The 26,524-nt window shown below is 44.6% G+C and overlaps 4 protein-coding genes across 20 annotated transcripts in view; 2 read left to right on the top strand and 2 right to left on the bottom strand.

Moving 5' to 3' along the window:
• LOC308485915 (fascin-like) overlaps positions 1–3,857 on the top strand; it is an 8,578-nt gene extending 4,721 nt beyond the window's left edge. For both annotated transcript variants that reach the window (XM_081022147.1, XM_081022148.1), the window contains 3 exons: positions 1,723–1,876; positions 2,839–3,012; positions 3,607–3,857. In XM_081022147.1, coding sequence (XP_080878273.1) covers positions 1,723–1,876; positions 2,839–3,012; positions 3,607–3,806 — 528 coding nt within the window. In that variant the 3' untranslated portion in view covers positions 3,807–3,857. The remainder of the gene's footprint in view (positions 1–1,722; positions 1,877–2,838; positions 3,013–3,606) is intronic.
• TMEM216 (transmembrane protein 216) overlaps positions 1–8,691 on the bottom strand; it is a 22,916-nt gene extending 14,225 nt beyond the window's left edge. The window contains exons 1-5 of one of the 4 annotated variants that reach the window (XR_013990954.1): positions 7,372–7,510; positions 7,049–7,141; positions 5,953–6,154; positions 4,681–4,858; positions 3,052–3,070 (exon numbers count right to left, since the gene is read on the bottom strand). Coding sequence is in view for 2 of the 4 variants with exons in the window: in XM_081022456.1 (XP_080878582.1) it covers positions 4,843–4,858; positions 5,953–6,154; positions 7,049–7,141; positions 7,372–7,495 (435 nt within the window). In the remaining 2 variants the exon portion in view is untranslated. Of the gene's footprint in view, positions 1–3,051; positions 3,071–4,211; positions 4,859–5,952; positions 6,155–7,048; positions 7,142–7,371; positions 7,511–8,549 lie in introns of those variants that run through there. The other 3 variants (XM_081022457.1, XR_013990953.1, XM_081022456.1) reach the window with 3 other exon arrangements.
• Positions 8,692–9,577: 886 nt separating this feature from the next.
• TMEM138 (transmembrane protein 138) lies at positions 9,578–17,975 on the bottom strand. Of its 5 annotated transcripts, none has more exons than XM_081022413.1 (5): positions 17,847–17,975; positions 15,763–16,013; positions 14,232–14,403; positions 10,509–10,584; positions 9,578–10,282 (listed from the first exon to the last, which is right to left on the bottom strand). In XM_081022413.1, the coding sequence occupies exons 2-5, from the start codon at positions 15,888–15,890 to the stop codon at positions 10,170–10,172; spliced, it is 489 nt and encodes a 162-aa protein (XP_080878539.1). In that variant the 5' UTR covers positions 15,891–16,013; positions 17,847–17,975; the 3' UTR covers positions 9,578–10,169. The 5 variants fall into 5 exon arrangements, with proteins under 5 accessions (XP_080878539.1, XP_080878541.1, XP_080878540.1 ...); XM_081022415.1 differs by lacking the exon at positions 17,847–17,975 and adding an exon at positions 17,752–17,774; XM_081022414.1 differs by lacking the exon at positions 17,847–17,975 and adding an exon at positions 17,378–17,432.
• A 16-nt stretch (positions 17,976–17,991) lies between these two features.
• CYB561A3 (cytochrome b561 family member A3) lies at positions 17,992–26,524 on the top strand. Of its 9 annotated transcripts, none has more exons than XM_081022258.1 (6): positions 17,992–18,239; positions 21,606–21,812; positions 22,333–22,541; positions 23,686–23,840; positions 24,497–24,653; positions 26,167–26,524. In XM_081022258.1, exons 1-6 carry the CDS (start codon positions 18,155–18,157, stop codon positions 26,188–26,190), a joined length of 837 nt encoding a protein of 278 aa, XP_080878384.1. In that variant the 5' UTR covers positions 17,992–18,154; the 3' UTR covers positions 26,191–26,524. The 9 variants fall into 9 exon arrangements, with proteins under 9 accessions (XP_080878384.1, XP_080878390.1, XP_080878387.1 ...); XM_081022264.1 differs by lacking the exon at positions 17,992–18,239 and adding an exon at positions 18,269–18,317; XM_081022261.1 differs by lacking the exon at positions 17,992–18,239 and adding an exon at positions 18,531–18,716.

The following is a 26,524-nucleotide window of genomic DNA, read 5'->3' on the forward strand; positions in this document are numbered from 1 at the left end:
GTGAGGATGGTGGGGCAGGGCCCCTTTTGCCCAAGTGGATCAGCCTCCACTGGATACATCTGTGCCCCGATTGTGCTGCACCAACTTAATCTGGAATTCTTTTAAATGTGAGCAAGGAGGTGGGTGAGCTGCATCCTCGACACTTGGCTGCGAGCATTCACAAAAATTGTGGCCTGGTTCAAAAAACAAAATGACTTCAGCTTGAAACTTGGTGTAGTAGAGGCTTTGCCACCTCAGGTGTTCACCTAACTCTCCCCAGATGAAGAAGATATATCTGCGCCGTGTGTGTATTAATACAGAAAGGCAGGTTGGAAATGAAGAGGAGGATAATTTAGCAAGCGGGGAACTGATAAAAGGAGGCTTGTTAAATAGCAGTAGATAGCTCTTGGTCCTGAACTTGTTTGTTAATGCTAGTAAGGGCTGTCTCAATCCTTTTCCAAAACATTTTTGTCAACTTTAGTGCGGGTGGGGGGAGTTACTCTATTCTACAAAGCAAAGCAGGGCATTATACACAATCCTCCTTGTGGAAAAGTGAAAAATTGTTTTTTGTACACTGAGGATGGAGAACCTGTGGCTCTCAAGTACTTAAATTCCTATTGTCCTTGATCATTGGCTGGCAGTTATTACTCCAACATCTTGAGGGCCTCAGGTTTCTCATCCCTGCCACAGATGAAATATGTAAGAGTGCAGTAAAAATGCACAACTTCCTGAACAGCCTCTTAAGAGAAAGCTAACTGCTTAAGCCTGGAGCGCTGGAGACATCTTTTTCAGGTCTGCTATTCACTTGCCTGGGAGTAAAACTTGTTGAACTAAATGAAACTTATAAGTAGAGTTGAAGGTGATCTTCTGGCTGCATTGCTGTTCATGGTGTGCACATACCCTATCTGCTATGGACCATGGTCAGAAATTTTGCAGATTTTTGTTGTGCTTCAAAACTTATACTGTCTACATCTAACATACCATTTAGAAATCTTAATTGTTTGGCTTCAGTCTGGGCTATGGTTCATATAGTGCAACTTGAAGTGTGAAGTCAACAAGAAAATGGCTTTGAATAAAGCCAAGGTCCACCACCATCCCTATCTTGCTGATGCTAGAAACCCTCCACTTGTGGACGTAACTACTGCTGGACGCGGGTGGCGCTGTGGGTTAAATCACAGAGCCTAGGAGTTGCTGATCAGAAGGTCGGCGGTTCGAATCCCCACAATGGGGTGAGCTCCCGTTGCTCGGTCCCTGCTCCTGCCAACCTAGCAGTTCAAAAGCACGTCAAAGTGCAAGTAGATAAATAGCTACCACTCTGGTGGGAAGGTAAATGGTGTTTCCGTGCGCTGCTCTGGTTCGCCAGAAGTGGCTTAGTCATGCTGGCCACATGACCCGGAAGCTGTACGCCGGCTCCCTTGGCCAATAAAGTGAGATGAGCGCCACAACCCCAGAGTTGGTCATGACTGGACCTAATGGTCAGTCATGACCGACTCTTTACCTTTACTGCTGGACTAACCTCCCTGATATTGAAATGCTCATGCATTGCTGTACTCTTGTGTTGTGTCACCCACCACAATGGTATTCTCAGTCTTGATGCAGCACCAAATACCTTCCACTGAAAATATATCAACATGAATCTCAGAACGTAGCTGATAAAGGGACTGCAGCAGGAGGTTTCTATCAGACAAAGTAAGCCGAAAACACAAAAAGCACTTTCCAACGAATGCATCCTGTCTTTTGCAGGGTCCTAATGACTGTATTAACAGCAACACCAAACAGGACAGGAATGTCTGGTTCGACATCCAGTACCAAGACCAAAAGGTGTGTCTCCGCATAGCAGACAAGCAAGTGTCCATGCGGCCCAATGGACAGCTCCTGGCAATTCCCAAAGCTGCAGGTACAAGTTGGTAGAGAGCTTCTCTTACAAGCACCAGGGAATCAGTGTGGACAGGTGAACACAGCTAGGGTGGGAAGAGAGACTGCACACTGCCAGCTGCAAATTAGCTTTAGGTAGTTCTAGGGGAAAGGAATGGAAGTGACAGCCTTGCACTAAGTCCCTAGATAGCCCTCTAGAGGAATAATGTGGGGAAAGTCTTTGCACAGAAACCAAGCTGTCCCTGGATATAAAATTGGAACATGGGGAGCCAACCTTAAGCCCATCCTGTGAAATGGCTTTTTAGACACCTCAAGGGCTTCTTGTTGGAAACCAGCAACCAAAACTTTCATAATCTTGCTCTTGCAAGATGGAATGAGTTCTGTTTACACTCCCTTCCTTACGCTTTGGAGTAGCTAACATCACTACAAATACAGCCTGGATGAAAGGGAAAAAAGCACCCTAAGACTCACTAAAACACTGCCCCTCTGTGCATATAATCCTGGCCCCCAGAACTGCATACCAAGTAGGTTGACATGCTTCTGTAGCTTCTGTAATATGATCTGGGAAGCAGTCAGAGAATGAGCTCCAGTTTGGGGGGAACCACCACCAGAAACAGCTGTGCAGTTGTTGTCCATAGTGGTTACTTGAATGAACTTTAGGGCAAATGCCACTGACAGTAGAAATCGGGATAAAACCCAAGGGAAGAACAGTATTTGAAGTCTAAGACATTAAAAGCTTTCTGTGCCATAAGCAGCACCTTGAATCAAGTAAAAAAGACTAAAGGGAGACATTGTGAATTCTGGGCCCCTGTTACAACACTCAGCCTGGCTTCTCAGTGTGGGGCGATTTCTCCTGATCTTTAGCACTGAAGTTGACTTTCCCTGGTGAGCCGATTCCCTCTTGAGAGCAAAAGGAAGGGTGGTAAATAGTTCTCTTTGAAAGCCAGGTGCGGCCAATGCTAAAGGTTTCCCTTGTACCTTCAGGGAAGAGTGAAGATTTCCTGCTGGTGCTGGTGAACCGGCCACTGCTTGTCCTGCACAGTGATGCCGGCTACGTGGGTCTGTGTTCTGACATGAGGAAGTTGGAAGGGAACTGCGTCAGCTATGTTGCCAGCAGCCTGTCGCTCACCGAGGAAGGCTACTATAACTTCCAAGTTGGTTAGTATGTTTCCAGGTGGGACTAAGTATATTCCAAGGGGTTGGGGTCTCCTAGTATCTGTGTTGCGAGAGAAACATGACCTACTCATAAATGGGAACTGCCATCAAAGGATTTTTATAAAAACAAGCCTAGTTTATACGTAACCATAAGAGGGAGCCCAAACTTGCTTTCCCAAACCAAAACAATGCAAGAGAGCGCATCATCACTATTCCCCCCCCCCCCCTTTGCCATTTGTTTTGCTCCATGACCCCTGGACAATAGTTTCCTAGGCCCAATTAAGGATAAACTACTGTTCAGGTTGGATGGCCATCTGCCATGGTTGATTTAGCTGTGATTCCTGTGTTGCAGGGCATTGGACTAGATGACCCTTGGGTCCCTTCCAACTCTATTATTCTAGGTGTCGGTCATGTTTTCCCTTTATACATGGTTTCTTTCTAAACCATACCTAGTATTGCCATGACAAGCACATCCGAATTACCTGTGATTCTTTTACCTCGTAAAAGTCGGAGAGATCCAAGAGCTGGTCTTGCCACGCCTCTAACCTTCCCTGACCCTCACCCTTCCTTCCACTAATTCTGCCACTTGACCCGCAGGCAGCAAGTACTGGGCTCTGGATAACGATGGACAAATCTTGGTAAACAGTGACCGTCCCAGCAATTTCACCATCCAGTTTGCATCCTCCAGTTGCCTGATCATCAAAGCACCCAACAACAAGTTTTTTGTGGCTGAGCAAGGAGGCCGACTATGGGCAGGGGCTTCAGACGCATCTGGAGCAACACTGTTCCATTTCTAAGAGCATCTGACCTTGCTCTTCCCACCAATAAACTTTTTCTGTGTGGGCTTACTTCATGCTTATCTCAACTGATGCCCAATTGGCCCATGTGTTAGACCTCTTGGAAATGACCCTTCCTCCGTAGATCCTCCCTCACACAGGGCATACTTGAACTCTAAATGAAAGCTCTGCTACCTACAGCAGACCCAAGCCAGGACCCTTGAATGTGAATTTCCTTATGCAAAAACTTTCTGTGCCCATGAGGTCCCTTCTGAACCGCCTTCATGCAGTTAGGATGATTTGCAAAGCCTCAGTTATCTTAAAGATGTGTACCTCTCTTCACCCCAAGAGGGGTCCCCCATGCTTCTAGGAGCACCGCTGTTCTCCCAGTGTACCAATGTTTGTCTGAAGCTCCACATAGCTACAGTAGTTTAAAAATAAATATTTATTCCAAGGATGCAGTAGAAAACCAAGTATCACAAATTGTCAATAGACACCAATAACAACACTGATTTGGGGGGAAGGGGCACAAGGCCTGCTGCCCTTATCCCTACCCCCATTCAGGAAAAGGGCACAGGACGTAACACAACAATTAGAGAGGATGAGCAAGACTGCCCTCCTGAGTCACTGCACACATGCTAGAGTCTTGAGTTGTTAGAATGTACCACGCTGGGGAATTCAAAGGACACACCAGCTGCAGGCAAAGTCTGATTATTAGGTGGCATTCACTGGCCCATAGTCTTTTGACTTGCGAGAGTCAATTACCCAAGGTACAAAGTTGGAATGGATCAATTGGCGCCCTCCAAGAGGATTGCAAGCTTAGTTAGGGTGGGTGGGTCTGTCATCTCATGAAAACTGTTTCCAGACACCGGAGACCCTGCTAATGGTGCTCTACCTGAATGAGCTTGAAATGAGAAGTTGAGCCGCCTTCTTTCAGCTTATTGGGGGAATTGGACCCACACCTCATCTTGTTCCAGCCACAGAAATGGAGGGTTCATGCAGCCTCTCTCCAATCTGAAGAGCACATGGTTCGATACATTGCAGCCCACAAAGGTTCTCAGTAAGAGTCCAAACTGCAGAAAATAGAGAGCGAAACTTGAGGATCTTAGCAACAGCGACAGCAAATACCTCTGCCTTCTTACCCAATTTACATTGGAACAAACTGAACACCTATTCCAAGGATGGGGAACCTGCAGCCCTCCAGATGTTGGAATCCAACTCCCACCATAGCCAATAGTCAGTGATGATGGAAGTTGTCTAGCAACATCTGGGGAGCCCATGTTCTATTCCATTGATTCCCCTGTTTGAAGAAATAAGCCAACCAACATAAATATATGATAAGCCACCTGTGCAATTTAGCATTACATCATTGAGCCTGAATCAATCAGAAAAAGAACGTCAAACTTGCATGTTCTCCCACAACAGCCAAGGAGGACTTCAGCAGGATTTTATGTTCTCTATTTAATTCTCCTTTTAAAGAATCCTAGCTTAGCATTATGTCTGAACCAGGAATCCTGGTTTAAAACTCTGGTAAGTGCCATAATAAATCAACTTAACACTATGGGTTATGAAGTTGGCTTCTTAAACTGATCAGAGTTACAGTATACCAATTTCCAGAGAGTATAACAGAAAGGTTTGCATTCAACACAGCGCTAAGAAGAAAGATTTCTCCTTGTGCAATTGAGCATATTCCCCACCTGCATGCCACTTAAATCTGCTCTGGGAATGGCATGGGGCACAGAAGTCCCACTGTACTAATACTAATCCTTGCACTAGTGTGGATATATGGTTGAATATTGTCCAGTCTTTGGGGGACATTAAAGGCTAAGCTAACACATTTATTACAGCTTAAGCTAGTCCATGAAAACTTATGTCATAACTAATTTGTTACTTTTTAATGTGCCACAGGACTTTTGTTGTTTTAAACCAGGATTCTTGGTTCCAACATGATGCTAAATAGGGATTTAAAAGTGAAAGTAAATCCTTCCAAGTCCTCCCAGCCATAAAGGAAGAGGATATGGGGACTCACACACAAGCCTGAAACTTCACTTAGCACTAAACCCAACATTACATGTAAATACAGTCAGTGTCTTAAGAAACAAAATCTAATCAATGCACATAAAAAAATATTTCCATAAAATACCATAATGGTAGGGAAGTAAAGTACCTGGAGAAGGCAGCCAGAGTGAGAACACCCAGTAACAGCTCCACAGCATAGAAGAGGAGGAGGATAGCATTAAGGATGGCCTCCAGCCGCAGAGCATAAGTCTGCAGCAGCAGATAATAGGCTGCCATCACTGCTGCTGGAAAGGTTAAAGCCAGACTGATAGCGAGGGGCACTTTCCGTTGACAGAGGTTCCCTTTTGAGCCTGCCATACACAGAAAATATGAAAAAGCAAATGCATAGACCTGTTCTCATTTAACTCAGGGATCAGTTCTCATTTAACTCATTTAACTAAATAAGTTTAAAAATTGTCCAGTAGCACCTTCGAGACCAACTAAATTTGTTCTGGTATAAGCTTTCATGTGCATGCACACTTCTTCAGATACACTGAAACCGAAATCACGAGATCCTTATATATAATGGGAGGTGGGGTGGGGTATTTCTTGGAAGGGTAGTAGGAGATGGGTGATTGGCTCAATGGGTATGGTAAACCTGTTGACAACTGTGAACATTTTTTAATTTAAAAAAAATAAATAACTTTTTTAAAAAAATTATTTCGACTGCATCAGAGCAACACAGCTATCTACCTGAATCAATAATCATTTAACTGAGAATAAGGAATGGGATTTTGCATTTAACATTTGTACTGTAGTTCATAAGCTAGTCTCAGGTCAGGAAGGACAGTCAGACTGGATGAATGGGATCTCATATTTCCACCCGCATAATGTTGTCTTGCCTCCTACCTACTCCCAAATTAGGGAATGTACCACAGAGCCCCCTTTTCAGCCTTTGGGCATCATTTCATTGGAGGCACCTATTCCAGTTCAGCAGAATAATTAGGAAGGCCTGGAATGATGGGAGTGAAGGCACTGTCAGCAATTTACACTCTGCTCAACTACTCTACTCTCAAACACCTTTGCTGTTGGAGAAGCAGAATTTATCGATGAGTGAACCACAACAACAACTAATTTTATTCATATCCTGCCCATCTGGCTGGGTTTCCCCAGGAGTCATCTTTTCAGGTCAAGTGCCATCAAAGATGCTCACAAAATGGCAGGTGAGTGCACTACTCGTAAGAACATTTTTATTGAATACTCACCAAAAAATATCCGGGTCACTTCAATCCCAAGATAGAGAAAAAGCATAATCAGGTCCAAAGCCAAATTGGCAGAGGGGTAGGGCAACAGGAGTCCTAAGTGGGTGCACAAATGGACATATGCATTAAGAGAACAGCAAAGGAACAAACACTGGGACATGGATGGTTCTGAAAAAGGCTGTGAACTCTCAAGCAGCTAGGTGAGAAATAAATAATTTCACTATCCACTTTGTTCTTTCACTTTCTTCAGCTGACAGCCACAAGGTAAATGCGTAAAAAAACCCTTCTGCAGGCAACCCAAACACACCATCCCTTCAAAGACTCACCTTTATAGACAAATATGAAAATCTCCAGCAGAAAATATGTTGCGTAATACCAGCCATTCAGGAACAGGAGAATCTCCAGAGGAGTGGAGGAAAGCTGGCGATCTAGGAGGTGAAACCAGAACATGATTATCTATGGGGTACACATTTTGTGTTCCACTCTCACCTTCTCTCAAAGAGGAGCAGTACAAACTTTCTTGAGAGACTATATTAGGGTTCATGTACACTTCCTCTTGTCGCCCTGTTTTCCCCCTGCTTTCGAGCTGAATCAGAGCCAGTGGCAATTCTGGTTTTCCCAGGACTGCCATTTGTTCCAATCTACCCCAAGGTGGGTTTTCCCTCGGAAAGGAGATGGGCAAAGGGTGTGAGTCAAGCAGAAACTGCTGCTAAGAAGCCAAGCAGCAATGAGACAGTCTCAGTTCTGTTCTAAACTCAGACAACAGAGACCGGTGCCAGGTGAAGATTGTCAAAATGGAAGCCCTGAGATGACAACAGCCATTAGGGGACGCCAATATTTGTACAGGGCTGGACAAGGGCAGAAAACACAAGCCCTGTGTGCAGCCACTCTCCATTTTGCCTTTCTTGTATTTGCACTGGACGTTGTGAGCTCAAAATTGGGATGCTGCGACCTCACCAGCTTAGCGTGGAACCTCAGCAAATGGTCTAACATACCTCAGGCAAAGGGAAACCAACCAGCAGCAGAGAATATAAACCCCAGCCCACCGATCTGAGAACCCCTTGGATGGGTCCAAAACCCCGTATTTGGGCACTTTACACTACGAGAGGGTTGCTAAGGGGCAGCCTCCCGCAGGACGTGGCCCCAAGTCTACCACCCTCCTTTGGCAGGATGGTTTTTCTGGGGGAGCTCAGCGCGAGGGTGAGCCAAGAGGCCCGCATCAGGCTCTGGGGACCCGGGGGCCACTCTGCCTCCTTCCCCTTCGCTCCGGCTATTCCTCCCGGCTGGGGAGCGCTTGGCGGGATGCCGTCGGATCCCCGCCGTCGCTGCCGGGCTGCAGCCGGAGCCCGGTTCCTGTCCCTGCTGCAGGACTCGGGGTGTCCTGGGAGGCCCTGAGCGAGCGGGGTTGGAATGAAGAAGAGCCGAGCCTTCCACGGGGATCAGTCGCGGTCACGTGACCTCGCAGCCCCCAGGGCCCTAGAACGCTGCCGGGACCCTGACTTACTGCGAGGCGCCATCTTCCATCGCCATGGAAACCGCTACGCAGGAAACCCACTTCCGGCGAAGCTGACGGCACGGAAGCGGGAGAGGGCGGAGTGGCGCGCAGCGTTGGCGGAGGCAGAAAGGTCTGGGTCGGGGAAGCGCGTTAGACCGAATGGACGCAGAGCGGAGCCGCTCTATCCCTGGCCTCTTTGTGCCGGAAGACCCGTTAGAAAGGCAAAAAGCTCCATGCGATACCGGATATCGAACTGCGTCTCTTTGGGGCGGAGGCCCAGATTCCGAGCGGGGACGGCGTCGCCTGGTCTCCATGGTAACCCATGAATTCTACCCTCGCTTCCTCCGCGCGAGTTGTGGAGGCGGGAAATAAACGCAGGGGCTCCGTTCTCTCGCCTTCTGACAAAGAGCGACACCTATTTCTTTGCTTGTTATGTAACGGCCCCGTTTTCCTTCCGCCCTTTCCTCACACACACATTTTTATTTTAGATTTTACAACTCCCCCCCCCCCCGGGAAGTGGGGACAACATACACACACGCACATCATACAAAGCACCTCGGATTGCTCAGTTCACATGGCCCAAATGGCACCTAGCTCGTATATATCCGAAAATCCACTCCCAAATCCATCACTTAACAAGTTACCCAGCATCACCTCCTGCCCTCGAAAGCTTTATTATTATTCTACCAAAGGCCCACAGCGTTCCACAATTAATTCTACTGTTAGGAGTCCTGTCCCACATTTCAGAGTACAAGATTTCCTGGGTACTGCGCTTTAGGAACAAGCTTCTGTTCCCCCTCCGTTTATTTTTTTTCTGTGAATTTCATTATCTTACCCTAAACCACACACATGCCAGGCATAACGAAAACATCCATTTGTTTCCTGTATTGGAATGTTGCTAAATTATATGGTTTATTTTTAATATCAACAGCACAACACAGAGAACTGGTGGTAATAAATCAAGCCTTGGAATGGAAAGAACACCCTTTTACTACCACACATTAGAGGAAAAACAATAAAGCAAGATCACCACACTATGGTTTCTGAAAAAGAGCCAATTTATTTTCTCACCATTTATAAAAATGCAAGTACAAAAGGGGAATCTAACAAGTCAATGAGAGTACATTTGCTCAGGCTGAATACTGCAAAGCCAAACCATAGTCTTTATGCCTTGTCACACTGTCAGAGGTACTAGTGAAGGCAGGAATCCTTTTCTGTCACAGGGGAGCTTAGGGCAAGAAAATATTCTCAAGGAGGAAAATGCAGCATTGCTACTCAGTGGGAGTTGTCAGCCAAATCTGTTTGGCACTTCAAATCGTTCCTCAGTAAGGCTGCAGCCAAATCCAGAGTGCAGTTTGCTGAACTGAAAGGAGGATTGTGGAGTGCTTGGAGACTGAGAAGCATATAGTAGCAAGCAGGGTATCCACAAAAGAGCAGTTTCATTGATGAGTAGCCTAATGTGCACGAATGTAGGAAAGGGATGAAGTCATTTGACCACATGAGATTTAGAACTTGACTGTAGGGGACAAATTGTAGTGGGAGGAGAGGAACTTGCTGCAAGATATTGGTAAAATCTCTGTGCACATTCTAGCAAGCTGGCCTCTGCTCCAAATGATTCAGAAGCAGCTGTCAACTGTGTGCTTGTGCAAACTCTTTCCGTAGCCAAAGAGAGTCCTGGTAGAAACGGGGATCTCCCAAGTGCACAGCCGTCCTCTTATAGAAGTAGTAGTACAGCACAGCCACTGCAACCAATCAGAAATAAGTCACAAGCCAGCAAGGTCAACACTTGTAGCAACTTTACTGGTTTTCTTACATTCAGCTTCACCATTATCTGCCTAGCTACACTCCCCCTGCTCCCTGTCCCATCTACTTTCTGTAGGGAAGCACAGATGGAACCAGCCTCATTGATAAATTTTTAAGCTTTGCTCAGAAGTCATAACACAGGGGAGAAATGAAACAGCCTCGTACCCATTCTCTGGAAAACAAAAAGAGTCTGCAGCCCATCTGTCCACACAAAATAGTTGGAATTTTTCCAGCGGAGGTTCTGTGGGAAAGAAATGTATGAAATATTAAAGGCAGGAAATAGACTGTTCCTCCCAGAACAACACAAAACAATACCAACCATCCTTTCAGACTTTCTTCAGTGCCCCATCTTTCTACCAAATTCCTTCAGAAACATGGCTCCCATTTTCCTACTCCCAATAATTATTTATATATTTGGGAAGCAGCAACATTCCTAACTCCTTCTCTTGAAAGTTCAGAGATTATTACAATCTCAAATAAACATTCTAGAAACCATGCAACAATCCAGGACAACAAAGAAGGCCTGTGGTATCCCATTGATTGGTGTGTCCTCTTCCTACATCCCACTCAAGGAAGCTTCCACATTTTTTCCAAGTATATTAAACCAGGACTTATGCAACTGTATCTATAAAAATATTTTCACAGATAAAATAAAAACCAAAAGTTGACCCACATTAAAATTAGACACAATATTTGTTGAGCTTGTTGGAAAAAAAGAGTAATGATGTTAGTTCCACTACTAGAGAGTTTCCAAAACTCATGTTCCCAGTCATAATAGGCTATTCCAAGTCTTTCTTAACAGTTAAGCAACCAGACACCACATGGAATGGATGCCAGCACTCGGAGCAGCTCAGGGAGCAAAGAAAGGTTAATCGGATCAGCAGATTTATACAGAACAACCAGACCTATTCTAGCTCTCAACAACTGATCACAGAAAATCCTCTTAAATCCTCCTGCCTCACCAAGCAAGGTTTAGGAAAGCAGTAGTACCCAACTTTCAAGCTAGATTGCTTCATCTAACTTCAAAGATGAGATATTAATTCCCTAAATATCAGATGACAAGATACTGGGACTTAACTACAATATGTACCATTTTGTCCAGTGTATTCTAGGCAGGTTTACCATTTACAAATAATGACATGCAATCTTAAAAGAAAGAGTAAAAAAAAGAGATGGGGAATGAAAAGGAAAATAGGCACACTAAGTTATTCAAACTGGAAATGAGGTGAGATTGAAATAAATCTTTTGTTAGCCTCCGTAAAGCCCTCACTCATCTAAAGAGAGCCAAAGAAATCCATAGGGAGGTATTAGACTATTGAGGCTGTAAATATGAGAAGGTTTTTGCCTTCAGTGCAGTGAATTCATATCAATGCAAGCACTGCTTTGGAATTTAAACATTCTGTTCCAAGAAGCCAAGGGTGCTGTACCACGAACTTTTATGACTCTTTGGCAATATAGCCCATCATCAGTGGTAAGTCATTGCATGTCAATGACACCTGTTCATTGTAGTTGTTTGCTCCACTGAACAAAACTTGGACTGAATTTAAATATGTATCCTTCAGTTAGGCAGCTGGATAGCAAGACACACGAAGAACCAGGAATAAGGACCTCGTTTTTAAATCACAACATCTGTTGATATTTGAAAAGTAAATCACACAGATCATTGCCTATTGCGACAACAGCAAAAATGCTGAGTGCTTACAATGGATCAGGGTGCCAAACAGAAAATACAGTTTGATCAACTAAAAGCTCAGAGACCAAATATACTTCCTGGCCACTGTTCCAAGACAACTTCTGCACAGCTTCCTGACGCTTCCAAATACCCTGGAAACCTACAAATCTTTTGTCCCAAATGCTTCTGTCCTCCTTCCCTTTAATTACCCAAATTACAGTGACCTCTGTTAAACTTCACAAATCTGTCCAGGAAAAAAGGTGAATGATATAACAGTTATTAAAGCTCAAGATATGTGATACAGGACAAATGCCCAGGCACACTGCCTAGAAGGACAAGACAAACCTAGGAGATAACTACAGAACCGAGCAAATAGAGCCAGAACAAAGCATATATTGCTCATTCTATGAGATTTCAATGATCCAATGGGCTCACCCCAATCAACTAATAGCACAGCAAGAGTCAATGGAATAATGGGCTGTGAACAACGCTGCAGCCAAGAAACTTACTTATACAGCCAATAATCAATAAATTAGAGAGGCCACCTTTATACAATATTACAAAATAGTAGCAAACATATAACATTTCAACCAGACTTCACTAGGACTACACTAATGCCAGTACTGAGCAAATTAGTGAGTCACATTCCAATACTCCATTTGTGTCCATAGCTGCAGCTGCAAATCAGCATGGGTAGTCATGTAGTCATGACAAAACTGCAGATAAAGTTTGGAAGCCTGTTATAAGAATCTAAATATAAATTTTCTTGTTGGTTCTTTTGAAAATGACATCAGCCTTCCTTATTGTTGGGATTGTTTGTTTTTGCTTCTTAAAATAAGAAAGAATTAAAAGATTAAGAAGAGATTCTGCTACAAGCATATTGGGCAGTGTAAAGGGATACAAAGTCTATACATTACATTGAAAAGATGTGAAGGCAGCATGAAGCAACAAGAGAAACCAGGAAATTGGGTGATGGGGGGAATCTGAAGGAAGAGCTGTTGTTTATGACTTCCAAATCATAAAAAGTGCCAGTAAACCAAGTCAAAGAAATGTTAATAACCACTCAACTTACACATAATCACATGTACACAACAAGCTAGCCCTCAGTAAAGACCATAAGAGGGCAACTGTGATGGAGGATGCAATACATTAACTTAGGGTGCTTTGTGTGATTTGCTATCACATGAATACAGTATTAACAAAACGTACAATAGACCACTTAAATGACAGCTTAGGCAATTATTGCAAGGCCAATCATTTTTCATGGATCTCAGACACAGATATCTAAAAATAAATTAATGTGAGCAGAAGTCAGTGTAACAAGATGTCCGAAGAAAACAAGAATAAAGGAGCACACAGTAAATTATGCTCATCGAGAGCAAAAGAAAAGTATGCTTGTTCAAAAAGATCTTAGAAAAAGAAGTGATTGGTATGTATGCAAGAAGTCCAGGGTGTGATGGTGAAGAACGAAGGACAGCTGAGAAAAACAGAACTGCCCAAAGGGAGGGAAAAACACTGGTCAAAGAAGACTGTAAGGCCTCCTGTATCCAGCTAACCCTATCAAAAGGAAATTCTAGCTTTATACTGACAAGATTCTGAAAGGTTGGAAGGTGAATTAACATGCCAAGCCACAATAATATATTGCATTATAACAGTTGCAACAGCTAGGACCCCTTCCAGTTTATCCTGTTTCATCAGATGAGCTTTTAAACGTCTTAAATACTATTTGGTTTATCTAATCCAACTCCTTCCCAGGTCTTTCTTCCTGGAAACTCCTCAACCAATTCAATGAGACAGCTACTGTTCTACAAATTCTGCACACATTATTTATCACACAGAAGTTGGTACAAAAACCTGAGCTGCTTTAAAAATATAACGGGTGTTGAAACAAATTTGGAAATCCACAGGTGGTGTTTGCAAGGGATTCCTAGGGTTCAATAGAGAGCACTTCTATCTCTTCCACAGCTACCTGTCCTAACCTAACCTGTTAGTTTCTTCTATTCATCCCTGCTCTTGCACAACATTTCTTCCATTTACCATACTGCTTTTTTGTTACATCCAGACCTCCATATTTAAAAACTACAGAGTGCTAAACCTGGGGGGAGCATAAAATAAAGTTTGTTTCAACGTGTGTTTTCTTTGCTTGCACAATTACTCCTGTATTCAGAATCTGGGCTTCCTTGATAACCAGTATAAACAATCCTCTCCTGCCTTACCATGACCCAGATGTGGAAGGATATGCTCAAACCAAGGTAAGTTGCTGACAAGACAATGGTCCCTTTAAATTTCTGGAACAGAAGATTAACCAGGCCAGCCTGGAAGACGAAGGTATTGAAGAACATGAGGAAGATGATGATGACATTGAAGAGGATGGCAATATCCTGAATGCTGTAAGACAGGCAAATATTTTAATGAGACAGAGATTGATAGATACCTTATACACAGAGGTGTACCTAGGTTCCCTTGCATCCTTGGCATCACACACACACCCTGGTCCCTTGCACAATTGCATTTCTCCACCGAAGCACCCACAGGAGCCTGCATGCTTTGCCCAGCCACCCATAGTATTGCCAAAGAAGCAGCCCAGGGAGCACACAAACAGGCAAGCAAGTTCCTAGCCACTCCAAGCCAGAGCGGAGAGGCACAATTTTTGTGCACACACTCCAGGCCTGCACCCTTGGCAGGGGCTCACCTAACCAACTCCTAGGTATGCCCCTGCTTGTGGCTCTCCAAATACTACTGGACACCAGCTCCCCACCACCACCCATGGTCAGAGATGATGGGAGTTGTGGTCCAGCAACTTTTGGAGGGCCACAGGCTCCCCACAACTGTGGCTAAAGCCTAGTACTTGGAGAACAAAAAGCACATTAACATAGCTGCAGAAGTTTTCACTGTCCATGCTGCCAACTGAGACATTAGTCCACCAATTGCAGAGGAAAGGGAACCCGGGAACCCTTGCTAGAAGATTACAATGGAAATAATACCTGCTGCAGCTACCTCTATTTCCCCCCTGCTTATCACTCATTCTCATAATCTGGGGGTAGAACTTTATGTAATGGAAATTGAGCTAATAGCTGCTAATACCCACAGAGAAAGATAGAATGAATGGATTATAATAGCACCAGCCCTTTAAAAATATCATTCAACACAATACAGCCTACTAACTGCCGATGTTTCAGGAGTAGGGAAAGAATAATAATTTTCTTGGTATCTTTTATTCTACTTCATTCCTCCATTCATCTCTTCTCTGGCACTCTCTTCTTCCCATTTTCCTGAATGAGAGTGTCCCAAGAAGAGTAGAAACAAACAAAGTGCATTCCTGTGCATGTTCACTCAAAAAAGTTCCACTGTGTTCAAGGTGGCAAATTCTCTGTAATCCTAAGCACATTTACTATGGATCAAGTCCTCTTGTATACATAAAGGCTTAAGCAGCAATTCTATGCACACTTACACAACAGTAAGCATGACTGAAAACAATGGGACTTCCTTCAGAGTCCACATAATATATAAGATTGCACTATTGCTCCTGAGTAGACATACTAACCATCTCTTCTCCATTCCAAATCGCTTATTCAAGCACTAGTCTACAGTTCTATCCAAGGACCTGAAGAGTAACCACGTTTTTGATCCCTACAGCTTATTTAAGAGCTCATAGCACTGTTGAGCATCTTTTCAAAGACCAATGTATACAAGCCCTTTAAAAATAAAACAGACAGTGACAAGCACCCACTGTTGCGCCATACTCACATGAAAAGCACAAGCTGGATGACGGGCGCCATGCGCAGCAGCTCCGAGAAGGAGTTGACAAAGAGGTCATAGAACAGCAGTAGGAACTGCAAGGAAAGCACCAGGCTATAGTTGCTGGTTTGGAGCATCTTCCTTGCCTCAGTGTCTGCATCCCAGATGAGAGGGACACCTCATGCTCACACAACAGACGGATACAAACTTTTTCCTCCAGCGCAATCACTCATAGCTCCCTTTGGACAGAGACCTGAAACCTGCAGAAACACCAGGTGGGGGAAAAGAGGGAGAATAAGGTGAACAACACTTGCAATAATAGCGGGGGGGGGGGGGTCACAAATCTGGAGCACACCACACACAATCTAGCACTAGAGAGCAAAAATAAACCAGTCAGAAATACAAACAATGAATAAGAATCCCTTTGTTGAAGTAAGACAGGATGCACCATTAACTGCTATTGCTTAACATTGTTCTTAATACTTTTCGATGATCTAAGAACTTTACTCTTGCTGCCCCTCCGCAGCTTTTCTATTTCTACACAGGGGAAAGCAAAGCACGAGGGTGGGTGGCGAGGGCTAACTGGCCACAGCCACGTCCAAGGGCTGCAAAAGGCGCTTTTTCTTCCTAGGTAACACGGATCAAGCTCCACGGACCTCATCTCCTTGGTGATCAAGATTTCGATCCGGGTACACGCGATCTCGTTCTATGGGCTCCCAAGCGCCCTCGACCTCACGCTCCCCGTGTTAAGTAACGGGGCACGACAGGTCGCGAAAGATAGGCCCGTCGCTGCTCCAGCTCGCGCTCTTTGCTCCCGGCCCTCACCTGGCGCGGCAGTTGCCCGTTCCCATGGAGACGGCGCAGCCACTCAGGGGAGCGTAGGAGGCAGCCTGGCCGGAAGCTGCCGCGCTTGCGGTCACGGCCACAGAGTTGTAAATGACAGAGCGGACGGAGATTCTCGTGGCCCGGATAGGAAACTTCCGCCCTGCTTCTGGAAGCCATTTATAAAGTCTTTCACGGGGCGGAAGTGAATGCATCTGAAAGAAACCCGTGATTCTACAGCGGCTTAGAGGGGACTCCTTTTTTTGATGCTTAGTTTTTTTTAAAAAACAACAACACCCACACACATTTAAAACATGGCCCGGCACACTCGGATCACATTTCACCATCTCTAAATTGTGTGTGTCGGGGTTTGTGGCTTGGAGAGCTGCTTATAACAGCCCTGCAAGGACACTATTAATGGTGCAGGTCAGAAGTAGCACGAACGTTTGCATTTGCAGGTTACAGCAGTCTAGTTCATTTGCCTCTTCATACCACCCTCATCCACTAAACTCCGTAGACTCCACGCTACACTCGCAAATGTTTACAGTGGTGTGCGCGCGCCTCTCACCTGATACAAGACCCCGAGTTAGAAAATTATAGACTCCTCTCTTTGCTACTACTTTTTGCTCGTTATGTGGGCACCTGCTTCCCAACTATTGCTAAAGTAAAATCTTCAATTTCTCCTTTGATTTCTATGAGCAGCTGAAATTCCGCGTGCAGACGACAACCGCTGGCGCTCTTTTTCCCTATCTGTATGATACATGGTGCGGAGAGCGTGTTTCTTGTTTTTGCCTTTATTTACCCTTTGCCGCTGATCCGGCTTTTGAGCTTTTCTGCTGGATTATTACCACTTCGGTGCGAAAGAAATAATTCTCCCCTTCCTTCCTTCCTTCCTTCCTTCGGTCTCCTTCAGCGCACTAAACTGGAACTTCCAGCTGCTGGAGAGGCATTCCACCATTTGATGAAATCAATCCGTGTTTACTGCCTCAATTTTTAAAAATGCAGTCGTTCCAGTGAAATCAGACCACCGGAAATCTATTTTTGTTTTGATATCACAGCTACAGAGCGAAATCCTGCAGCGCGATTTCAGCAGATTAAGGGGCACCTAACGCCGCTGCCAGTCTACAATAATAACTTACTGGCGTGGAACAGTGAGTTATAGAAAAGGTTGCCAACCTGACAAAGCTCCTCCTTTGCCTTCAGCCCTTGCTGTGTGACAGGCAAAACTTCGTCACGTGACGCGTTTCCTGTTAATACACCTGTATACATACCTGCAATATACCTATACCAGCTCAATTTGCCGGGCACTTAGGCATCCTGGAAGTCCCTCATCTGACGCAAGGGAAAACAGTAATGACGGGTGCACCTAGGTACAGGAAGAAGCAAACGAAGAGGCTTGTAAAGCATCCTTAAATGAGAACTTTCCCGGCTCGATTCCCCCCCGTGTTCATGCCCAGCAATATACTGTATAGTACTGTACAGATCTTGCCGAGAAAACTACATTTCCCAGAAACCCATCGTGGCGTTGGCTGGACAGTGCCATAAACTGCGCCTAGACTAATCTTGAGTGCCTCCTGTCATGAGCAGAGACGATGGAGCTGAAGGGGACCTGGAGCTTTGGAACTACTTTTCCCGGCGCTCCCCGCGACTCAGGCGGAAGCGAGGTGTGAGCTGTTGCTTGTATTTCTCGGTTCTTTGGGTGCGTGGTCGCAGCTGGGTCGCGAAAGCAAACCTTGACCCTTGTGTGCGCGCAATCCCTCTTGCGGCTGTTCCCAGGCGCTTCCCTGCAAGGGGCAATCCCGCTACCCATTTATACGTTATGCTATCTAGCAAGTGTCACTTCCTTATTGCTCCTCATATGCGCTTTAATGGCGCGGTCGGGGGTGTGCACTGGGCAGCAGAACCCGCAGTGCTTGAAGCTGCTTGCAAGTTGCTCTCTGGAACTGCTGTGGGTTCAGCCTGGATCCAATAGATGTTTCGTGTGCTAGTTGAGCAGAGATGCGACCGGGGATCCTGCAGCCCTGCAGGTGCTTCTGGACTCCAGCTCCCATCAGCCTCAGCCACAAGGGGGAGGTGGCCTGGGTCATGGGAGTTGTAGTCTATCAGTATCTGGAGAGCAGCAGGTGTCCCAGTTGTGCAAGGTAACTGTACTGTATGTTGCTTACGAAGGCTGTTGCCGCAGCAAACCAATTTATCGCTTAAATGCCAGCAGCTTTCTTGCGGCAGAGCACTGGACGTCACGGGACTTTGTGCTTTATTGTTAACTTTATGAGGCTGGAGTTGGTTCCTTGTTCAGCACGCGTGAGGGAGCAGCCTGAATATGGAACTGACGTTTGCACACTTCTGCGCCTTGCGATAAGTTGTCGGCAGCCGCGTTTCACTTCCAGCGTCACCCCGAGAGACTGCCAGCTATAAGTAGTGCCATCTTAGCATTCTCTCCCATCCAAGGGTTGGTTTTTTTGTTTTGCATTGGCTGCCGTTATGTTCGTGAAACCGAGAGACGGTGAAATTCAAGGCTAAAAGACGGAGTAGTTTGTCACAAGTTAAATCTGTTCACCAGTCGATGCCAGAAATTATTCTAATTTAAATATCGACCCACAAGTGCTTAAAGTCTTCCCTCTCTTTGGAAGCAAAGGAAGGCAAAAGCAGCAACCACCTGGTGCGATTTTCAAAAGGGGCTCTTTGGCATGGTAGTGCATCAGTGTTTATTAGTTATTGCCACAGTGGCCATTTTCTGCTCTTCTCTTTGACCCGGCTTATACTTTGCAGTAAAGCTATAAGACTGTAAGTAAAAAGGTTGATCATAAAGATAAATGATTCTAATCGGGTAGCTGGTCAAAACATGTTGGCAAAACCATATTTTGAATGAAACATTTCCAAAGTTGGCTGTAGTTTCTATGTATTTCTTTTCTTATCTTACACCTACTTACCCTTGATGTTTACACTTCCTTTCCTAAGGGTGTTTTAATACTTTGTTCTAAATCTATTGATGGGGGGGTTGTGTGTGTGTGTGTGTGTGTGTTGTTGTTGTTGTTGTTATGAATTTGTGGGGGTGAGAGACACTCTAAATTCCTGGGTCCAATAAAAGTTATAATTAATCAAGGACTGGGGAGTTAAAACTGCCGAGCACTGAACCACTGGAATATTAACATTAACAACAACAACAACAACAACAACAACAACAATTCTATACTGCCCTTCATCCAAGGATCACAGGGCGGTTTAAAATATAAAAGGACCAAAATGCATGCCATAGTAACAAACAAAAACACAGTAGTTACTCTGTGCTGGATAGCAGAGGGGTGTGAGCCCTCCTCCTTCTAGAGAGGTAGATAGTAATACAAATGGCCATTTTTCAGTTGCAGTGGACTGATGTAAGCAAGAGGGAAAATAGTTTTGGGAGGGAAGCAGAGTCTCTGGAGAAAAGGCGGTCACAGCACAATGTGGGCTGACAGTTTGAATCCAGCGTGGCAGCAATGGTAGAAACAGGGCCCTCCTGACCTGTAAAGCTCCCCCATATAATTGTGGGAATTGTAGTTGTAGGTGCTGTTAATTGTAGCTCGGTGAGAGGCAAACTACAATTCCCAAGCTTATTTTGAGGAAGCCATGAGCTTTGAATGTAAATGTATGGTACGGGTGTGACCCCAAACTGAACTGGCAACTTTAAACAATTTTTTGTGGGCTATGCCCCCCACAGAAACCACACAGGACACAGCTGCTCAGCAGCTTTCACTTTTGCATCAGCACATTTTCCTCTTGGTGTACGTGGTGAGTTAATGGCACAAAAGTTTCAGTAGAGCTCTCCAGTTCATGAGAAGATGCTAGTAGAAGATGCCAGCCATCCAAACTGAGAGTCTGGCTGCAGTTAGACAAGAGACTTTTTTTTTTAAGACCCTAGATTGTCATTCACTTAACTTCCAGCCCACCTTTGCACTGTGAAGAGCAATGTTTCAGTCATTGCCATAATCTTTTAATGCACACACTCTGCAAGCTTCTCACTTCTGTCTTGAAAGCAGAAGTTGGGATGATCTTGTGACCGTTGTCTCCCTCCAGGACCCAGTGGTTGCAGGTGCAGCATCTGTGCAGGGCTGCTGGGTTGGTAGAAAAAGTCTGTGGTTTGCACCTTTCACTGTGGGGACAGTTCGTAAATAAATTTGAAAACTAATGTGAGGCTATCTGTTTTCTTATGCAATTGACTGCAGTGACCTTTATTTTTGGCTGAAACTCAGCTATGACTCTTAGATCAAGTTGGATCCAGTAGTAGCCAATCTAACTTCACTTTATGAGTGCCAGTGTTACTTACACAAAAGTTTGCCTTGGTTCACAGAAGAGCCTTGGATATCAGAATTGGACATAACACATGGTATCTGCTGCCTAACTAGATTTAACTAAATTGGAGTTGCATCCTGCCAGATCATATGATCAATTCAGTGTATGTTCTGGTTCCTGATCAACAACTGTGGGACTGTTTTGTTTCTCTGGAAACTTTCTCTTCAGTAACATGTGTACTCCTTTGGTGTTTCTGTGCGACTTGGCTTTGGGAAGTATGGAATCATCAGTACCATTTACTTTCCGAAGGAAGTAATTGAGCCTCCTTCTTTTAGTGGACAGGGGCTGCAGACAGTAGAAGCCCCTGCTGACACAGTTGGATATAGTCTGTGAGGTGTGTTACCCCATTGGACAAGCTGCTGGTAACTGCCAGCCTTGACTTTTGCGAGAATAGTGGTTAGAATGTGAATTGCCTTAACCAGCCTGGGGAAATTCCAGATCTACCTTCCACTTAGCTGTGAAGTTTTGATGTTTCATGGTCTGTGGTGGACATACTATTGAAATCAGTTCCTCTGACCCAGCGTCTGAGACTCCACCCTATTTTGGGTTACAAAACTGTGTGACAGAAAAACAGTTCTCTGCTGAAGGGAGGAAAGCAGAACTAGGTAGTAAGGAAAGGGAGGAGGCAAAAATCTTGCTGGTGCCAGAACCAGCAGATGGTTGGATAGCTTTTACAGCTAGCTGGTCTCTTGCCTTCTCAGGTGTGCTCCCTGTGAACAGGATGATTCCCAGAGTCTCATTCTTGCTGCTCTCAATCCTACTGGGAATTCTGGGGATCTTGTGTGTGGTGTTCACAGTCTACTGGACCCAACACTGGCTTGGTGGCTTTGCCTGGGATGGTTCTTCTCAGATGTTTAACTGGCATCCAGTTTTCATGGTGACAGGCATGTTGGTCTTGACTGGTGCAGGTAAGTGAAAAGAGGATCCAATCATTTTCTGATTTCCCCTCCTCCTGCCCCAGTAGCAGAACCGATATTAACATCCTATACAGTGGTATCTCGGGTTAAGAACTTAATTTGTTCTGGAGGTCTGTTTTTAACCTGAAACTGTTCTTAACCTGAAGTACCACTTTAGCTAATGGGGCCTCCCGCTGCCACCGCGCGATTTCTGTTCTCATCCTGAAGCAAAGTTCTTAACCCGAGGTACTCTTTCTGGGTTTGCTGAGTCTGTACCCTGAAGCATCTGTAACCTGAGATACCACTGTATCCTTTTAAGTGTGTTTGTGTGTGGGGGGGGTTATTTTATTATGTATCTTGTGTTTTTATCTTGTGTTTTTATGCTGTGAACCACCCTGAGATCATTGGCTGAAGGGCAGTATACAAAACAAGCAAACCTGGGAATCAGTGACTTGGCTATTTTGGTGGGGATGTGGGATGGGTGCCTGAGCCATCTTGGCTCTAGTGACTTCTCCCCCTCTTTCTCCTCCAGCGGTGCTAGTGTATCGCGTGCCCCTCTCTTGGTCAGGGCCCAAACTGCCATGGAAGCTGCTGCATGCAGGACTGACCTTGGCAGCATTCATCCTAATTGTCCTGGGACTGGTGGCCGTCTTTGAATATCACAACAAACAGGGCATTGCCAACATGTACTCCCTCCACAGCTGGCTAGGGCTTGGTGCTGTGCTGCTCTTCTCCTGTCAGGTGGGTAAGAACCTAAGAAGCTGTAGCTTGGTGGCAGAGCACATACTTTGCATCGGGTGTGGGGAACATTCACCCTCCAGATGTTGCGGAACTACACTTCTCATCATCCCTGAGGATTGGCCATGCTTGCTAGGGCAAATGGGAGTTGCTGTGCTGCAACATCTGAGGGCCAAATATCCCCCACCCCTGTTTTACATGCAGAGGGTACTTGGTTCAGTCCCAGTCACTTTTATGTAGGGTCGGAGCAGGGGGAAACCTGTCTGAAACCGCCGCTTTTAGTGTTCGGGAGGGATACACAATCTTCAGGTTTGTTGGATCTACTTTGGTTGTTTTTCTTCACAAGAATCCCAAGAACAACCAACCAGAGCTAGGTGCAAAAGACATATTTGGAATTAAATAAGGTGGTTGCCTCCTAGCACAATCTCAGCCCATGAATCCCAGTACTGAGAAAGTTGCCATTTGTAGATCTAACCTCCTTGAATTCATCGTAATACTTCTAAAAGCAAAGTATTTTGGTGGGTTGTCACCAGTGCTTTTTTCTGGGGGACACAGGTGTACGCATACCCCTAAACATTTTGTGAATTTAATTTTGGCCTCATTGAGGGGCAATATTTCAATATTAATAGGAAAATGAGAGTACTCCTAAACATTGTTTTTAAGGAAAAAAGCACTGGTTGTCACCCACATTGCATAGAAAATATACTTTTGTCTTAAACCTGCGGCCTGACACTTCTTGTATTTTGTGAGAGTGAATAATTTGTTGTAGCCACCCTTTTCATAAATATTAGGTTTCCTCCCTCTTGGGTAATCCCCCCCCCTTAACCCCTTCACCATGTGCACATGTGGTATTAAAAGTTTGTTTCAAACATTTTATTTGTTTTATTTAAAATGTTATCTGTAAAAGCGCAGTAGATATTTGAAAAAAACTAACCTAAATTGTTCACTGGTGGCTGTCTATCTCTCCCCCCCCCCCAAGCTCTCATAGCTAGTTTGAGATTTTAGATCATGAATATAATAAAACAAATACTTCTGCAAATCTGGTTTCTGCATTACTTGTGCTCAGTTCCTGTGCAGATACCATGCTGAGCCCTTCCTCCAATGTGGGTTTCTGAAAATATCCCAATTTCTTATCTCTTCCATCCAGTGGGCCATGGGCTTTGCTTCTTTCTTGCTGCCTTGGGCTCCCACCTGGTTCCGAGCCTTGTACAAGCCCATCCATGTCTTCTTTGGCTCTGCCATCATCCCTTTAGTTGTGGCCGCCTGCATCTCGGGCATCAATGAGAAGCTTTTCTTCAAACTGTGAGTAGCAAAACAGAGAGGGCTTGATAATGGGAGGAGGAAATAGCACACGCTAAAAAGACAATGGAGAATATGTTGCTGGTTATTTACACTGGAGAGAGTTGGCAGTCTTCTGGGGTACAAATAATGAGGGATGAAGAGGCAGCTGCTCAGCCTGGTCCAGATCGATAGCAGTCATTATAAGTTTGAAAGCAATGATAGCTTTGAGACCAGGAATAAGGAACATATAGTTCGGCAACATTTGAAAGGCCACTGGTTCCCCATCCCTGTTTTAGAAGTACAGAAGGGAAATGTGTCCACAAGGCAATGGGGAACCTGAGAATGCGGTTAAACCACATGTAGCAGAAGCAGATGGGAATGTGGAGCTAGTGTCTGGAGGCTTGCAATGTGAAGATAGTGTTCTGCTCAATAGGTCATTGTACACATTTCATTGAATATAAGATGTGCTCCAGCCTCAAGCCCAAATGCATTACTTGGGTGTCTGGGACAGCAGAATGGCTGTTGGAGCAAAGCTACATATGGTGAAAGAGATTATGTGGCTTAATATAGATTGTTGGCACTATCCAGATATTTCCTTCTTTATGGGTCTCTAGGGAGGTGTTTGTGGTGCTATTGGCTTTTCATCAAGCATTTTTGCTTTTTGTCTGTACTTTTAGAACAAGCACAACCACACCCTACTCTCAGCTTCCTGCAGAGGCATGGTTTGCCAACATATTGGGGATGCTGATCCTGGTCTTTGGGCTACTGGTTCTGTTTGCCCTTGCCATGCCAGTATGGAAGCGTCCAGATGTGAATTCGCAAGATACCCAAGAGGTGGTATTATTATTATTATTATTATTATTATTATTGGCCTTTAATATTTATTTATTTTACTACAACTATTTCCTGTCTATCCTTCAAGGCATCACACAAGGTTTTCTGTCTCCCCCACTACAATTTATCCTAACAACAACCCTGTGAGGCAGGTTAGGCTAAGAGGGACTGGCCAAAGTCACCCACTGAGCTACATGGCTGAGAGGGGATTTGAACCTGGATCTTCTTGGTCCTAGTCCAGCACTCTAGTCACTACACCATACTGGCTCGAACCCACTGATGTCTGTTGAGTTTAAATGGTAGTGTGTACTAGCTTGGACAAAGTAGCGGAAGGATGGGGGAAGAATTTTTCAGAAAATGAAACTCTTGTTCAACTGTTGTTAGGATGAGAGCAGCGTATTTTCGCTGTGTACAAACAAGAGTTCCGAGTAGATTTGGTGCATCCCATGTTTACATGTTTTTTTTCTGTCATCCACATGATTTTATCCTCCTTCAAGTAGAAACTTGCACCACCTCCCAATAATTCAGATTTATTTGATACATGATAATGCAGTATTTGATAATGCAGTAAGGGGGGTGGAATCCAACATAAAGCCACATGCTACCCAAATATGAATGTACTAAAGCACATTATGTGGGTGACACATAATGTGATGATGTTTTGCTGGGTGTCATGTTTTCATCATCACCTCTACTTCTGATGACAAGGTTCAATGGGCTTCTGGTGGGGCTGAGTATGACCTCATATATGCTTTTTCCCCCTTTCTTTTTTTATAAAAAAATCTGCTGTTTTCTGCAAATCTGGTATATCAGAAAACTTGTATCTATATTTCTTTTAATGGCTGTGCACACGTAAGCAAATACCTGTGCAAATGCTCATAATGGACCGCAGGTGTCCTTAAGTCAGGGAGGGGTTCTATAAAGTACTAATGGGGAAGTACTAATTGAGGAGAGGGGGGACAATAACACATAGTATGAGTATAGCCCATCAAGAACTGACCGATAGTATGGACAGGAGACATTAAACTTCATTAGATTTTGGGTTGTGGGTTTTTGGTTTTATTTTATACACACACACATACGCAAAAATGTTCATTGCATACCACCCTAACGAAGGAAAGAACTGAACAGTGGGGCGTATTTTTGAGATTTCATTTTCGGTTAATGATAAGACATGTTCCTTGTGGATTAATTATTAGCCTGACTGGCTTCCAAAAGTTCTCTGTCCTCTTCCCCCATAGCCTCCATGGGTTTATATTGCAGAACATTTGTTTTGACAACACAGACATAGAATGACACATGTGTATAGTAGTGGAACTTATCCCTGGCAAAAGGAGCAACAGTATGGGAGCTAAATCCTAGAAACCTGGTCTGGATTTTCTCTGCAAGAGGGCTAGACTGAACATCATAAGCAATAGACAATATGTTCTGAGAGAGTTTAATATCTGAGAGTGAGATAGAAAGCTTGTGGAATCAAGCTTTATTATTTACTTCTGGTGTTCTTTTTCTACAGCCCTTGCTACAGGAGGATAAATGAAGCAGCAAACAGGAAGGATTGTGATCCAGACCTGTGTGGTGGCCTGTTCTCCACTGAGATCTTCAACCGTTCTTGCTTCTGTTTTCAGTGCAAGAGTTGAAACTTTAATTGTGGCACTGAATTGTCTGGCCTTCTGGGTACTTTATTAATTCCCCCCACCCCACCCCACCCCGGCTTGCTCTTGCTGAGTTGTTGAGCTGCTGGAAATCCAGGTATCTCTGAACAATTCATTTCTTAGTTGCTATTGTGCCATTATGACAAGTTCCCAGATTTTTGTACTTCATGGACTTATTAGAAACCTAAATTATCAGATGAAATAAATGATTCCTTCTAA

Source organism: Podarcis pityusensis, assembly GCF_964106645.2.
Source record: "Podarcis pityusensis genome assembly, chromosome: 1".
Taxonomy (NCBI): Eukaryota; Metazoa; Chordata; class Lepidosauria; order Squamata; family Lacertidae; genus Podarcis; species Podarcis pityusensis.

Bases quoted from the DNA above. Each gene is read 5' to 3' on its own strand.
- TMEM138 (XM_081022413.1), bottom strand. From the start codon at position 15,890: ATGCTCCAAACCAGCAACTATAGCCTGGTGCTTTCCTTGCAGTTCCTA. The intron at 10,585-14,231 runs GTAAGGCAGGAG...TCTTTCCCACAG, and splicing joins CCTTCCACATCTGGGTCATG to AACCTCCGCTGGAAAAATTC. The intron at 10,283-10,508 runs GTACGAGGCTGT...GATTGGTTGCAG, and splicing joins TTTTGTTTTCCAGAGAATGG to TGGCTGTGCTGTACTACTAC.
- CYB561A3 (XM_081022257.1), top strand. From the start codon at position 21,380: ATGGTCTGTGGTGGACATACTATTGAAATCAGTTCCTCTGACCCAGCG. The intron at 23,841-24,496 runs GTGAGTAGCAAA...CTGTACTTTTAG, and splicing joins GAGAAGCTTTTCTTCAAACT to AACAAGCACAACCACACCCT. The intron at 24,654-26,166 runs GTGGTATTATTA...CTTTTTCTACAG, and splicing joins ATTCGCAAGATACCCAAGAG to CCCTTGCTACAGGAGGATAA.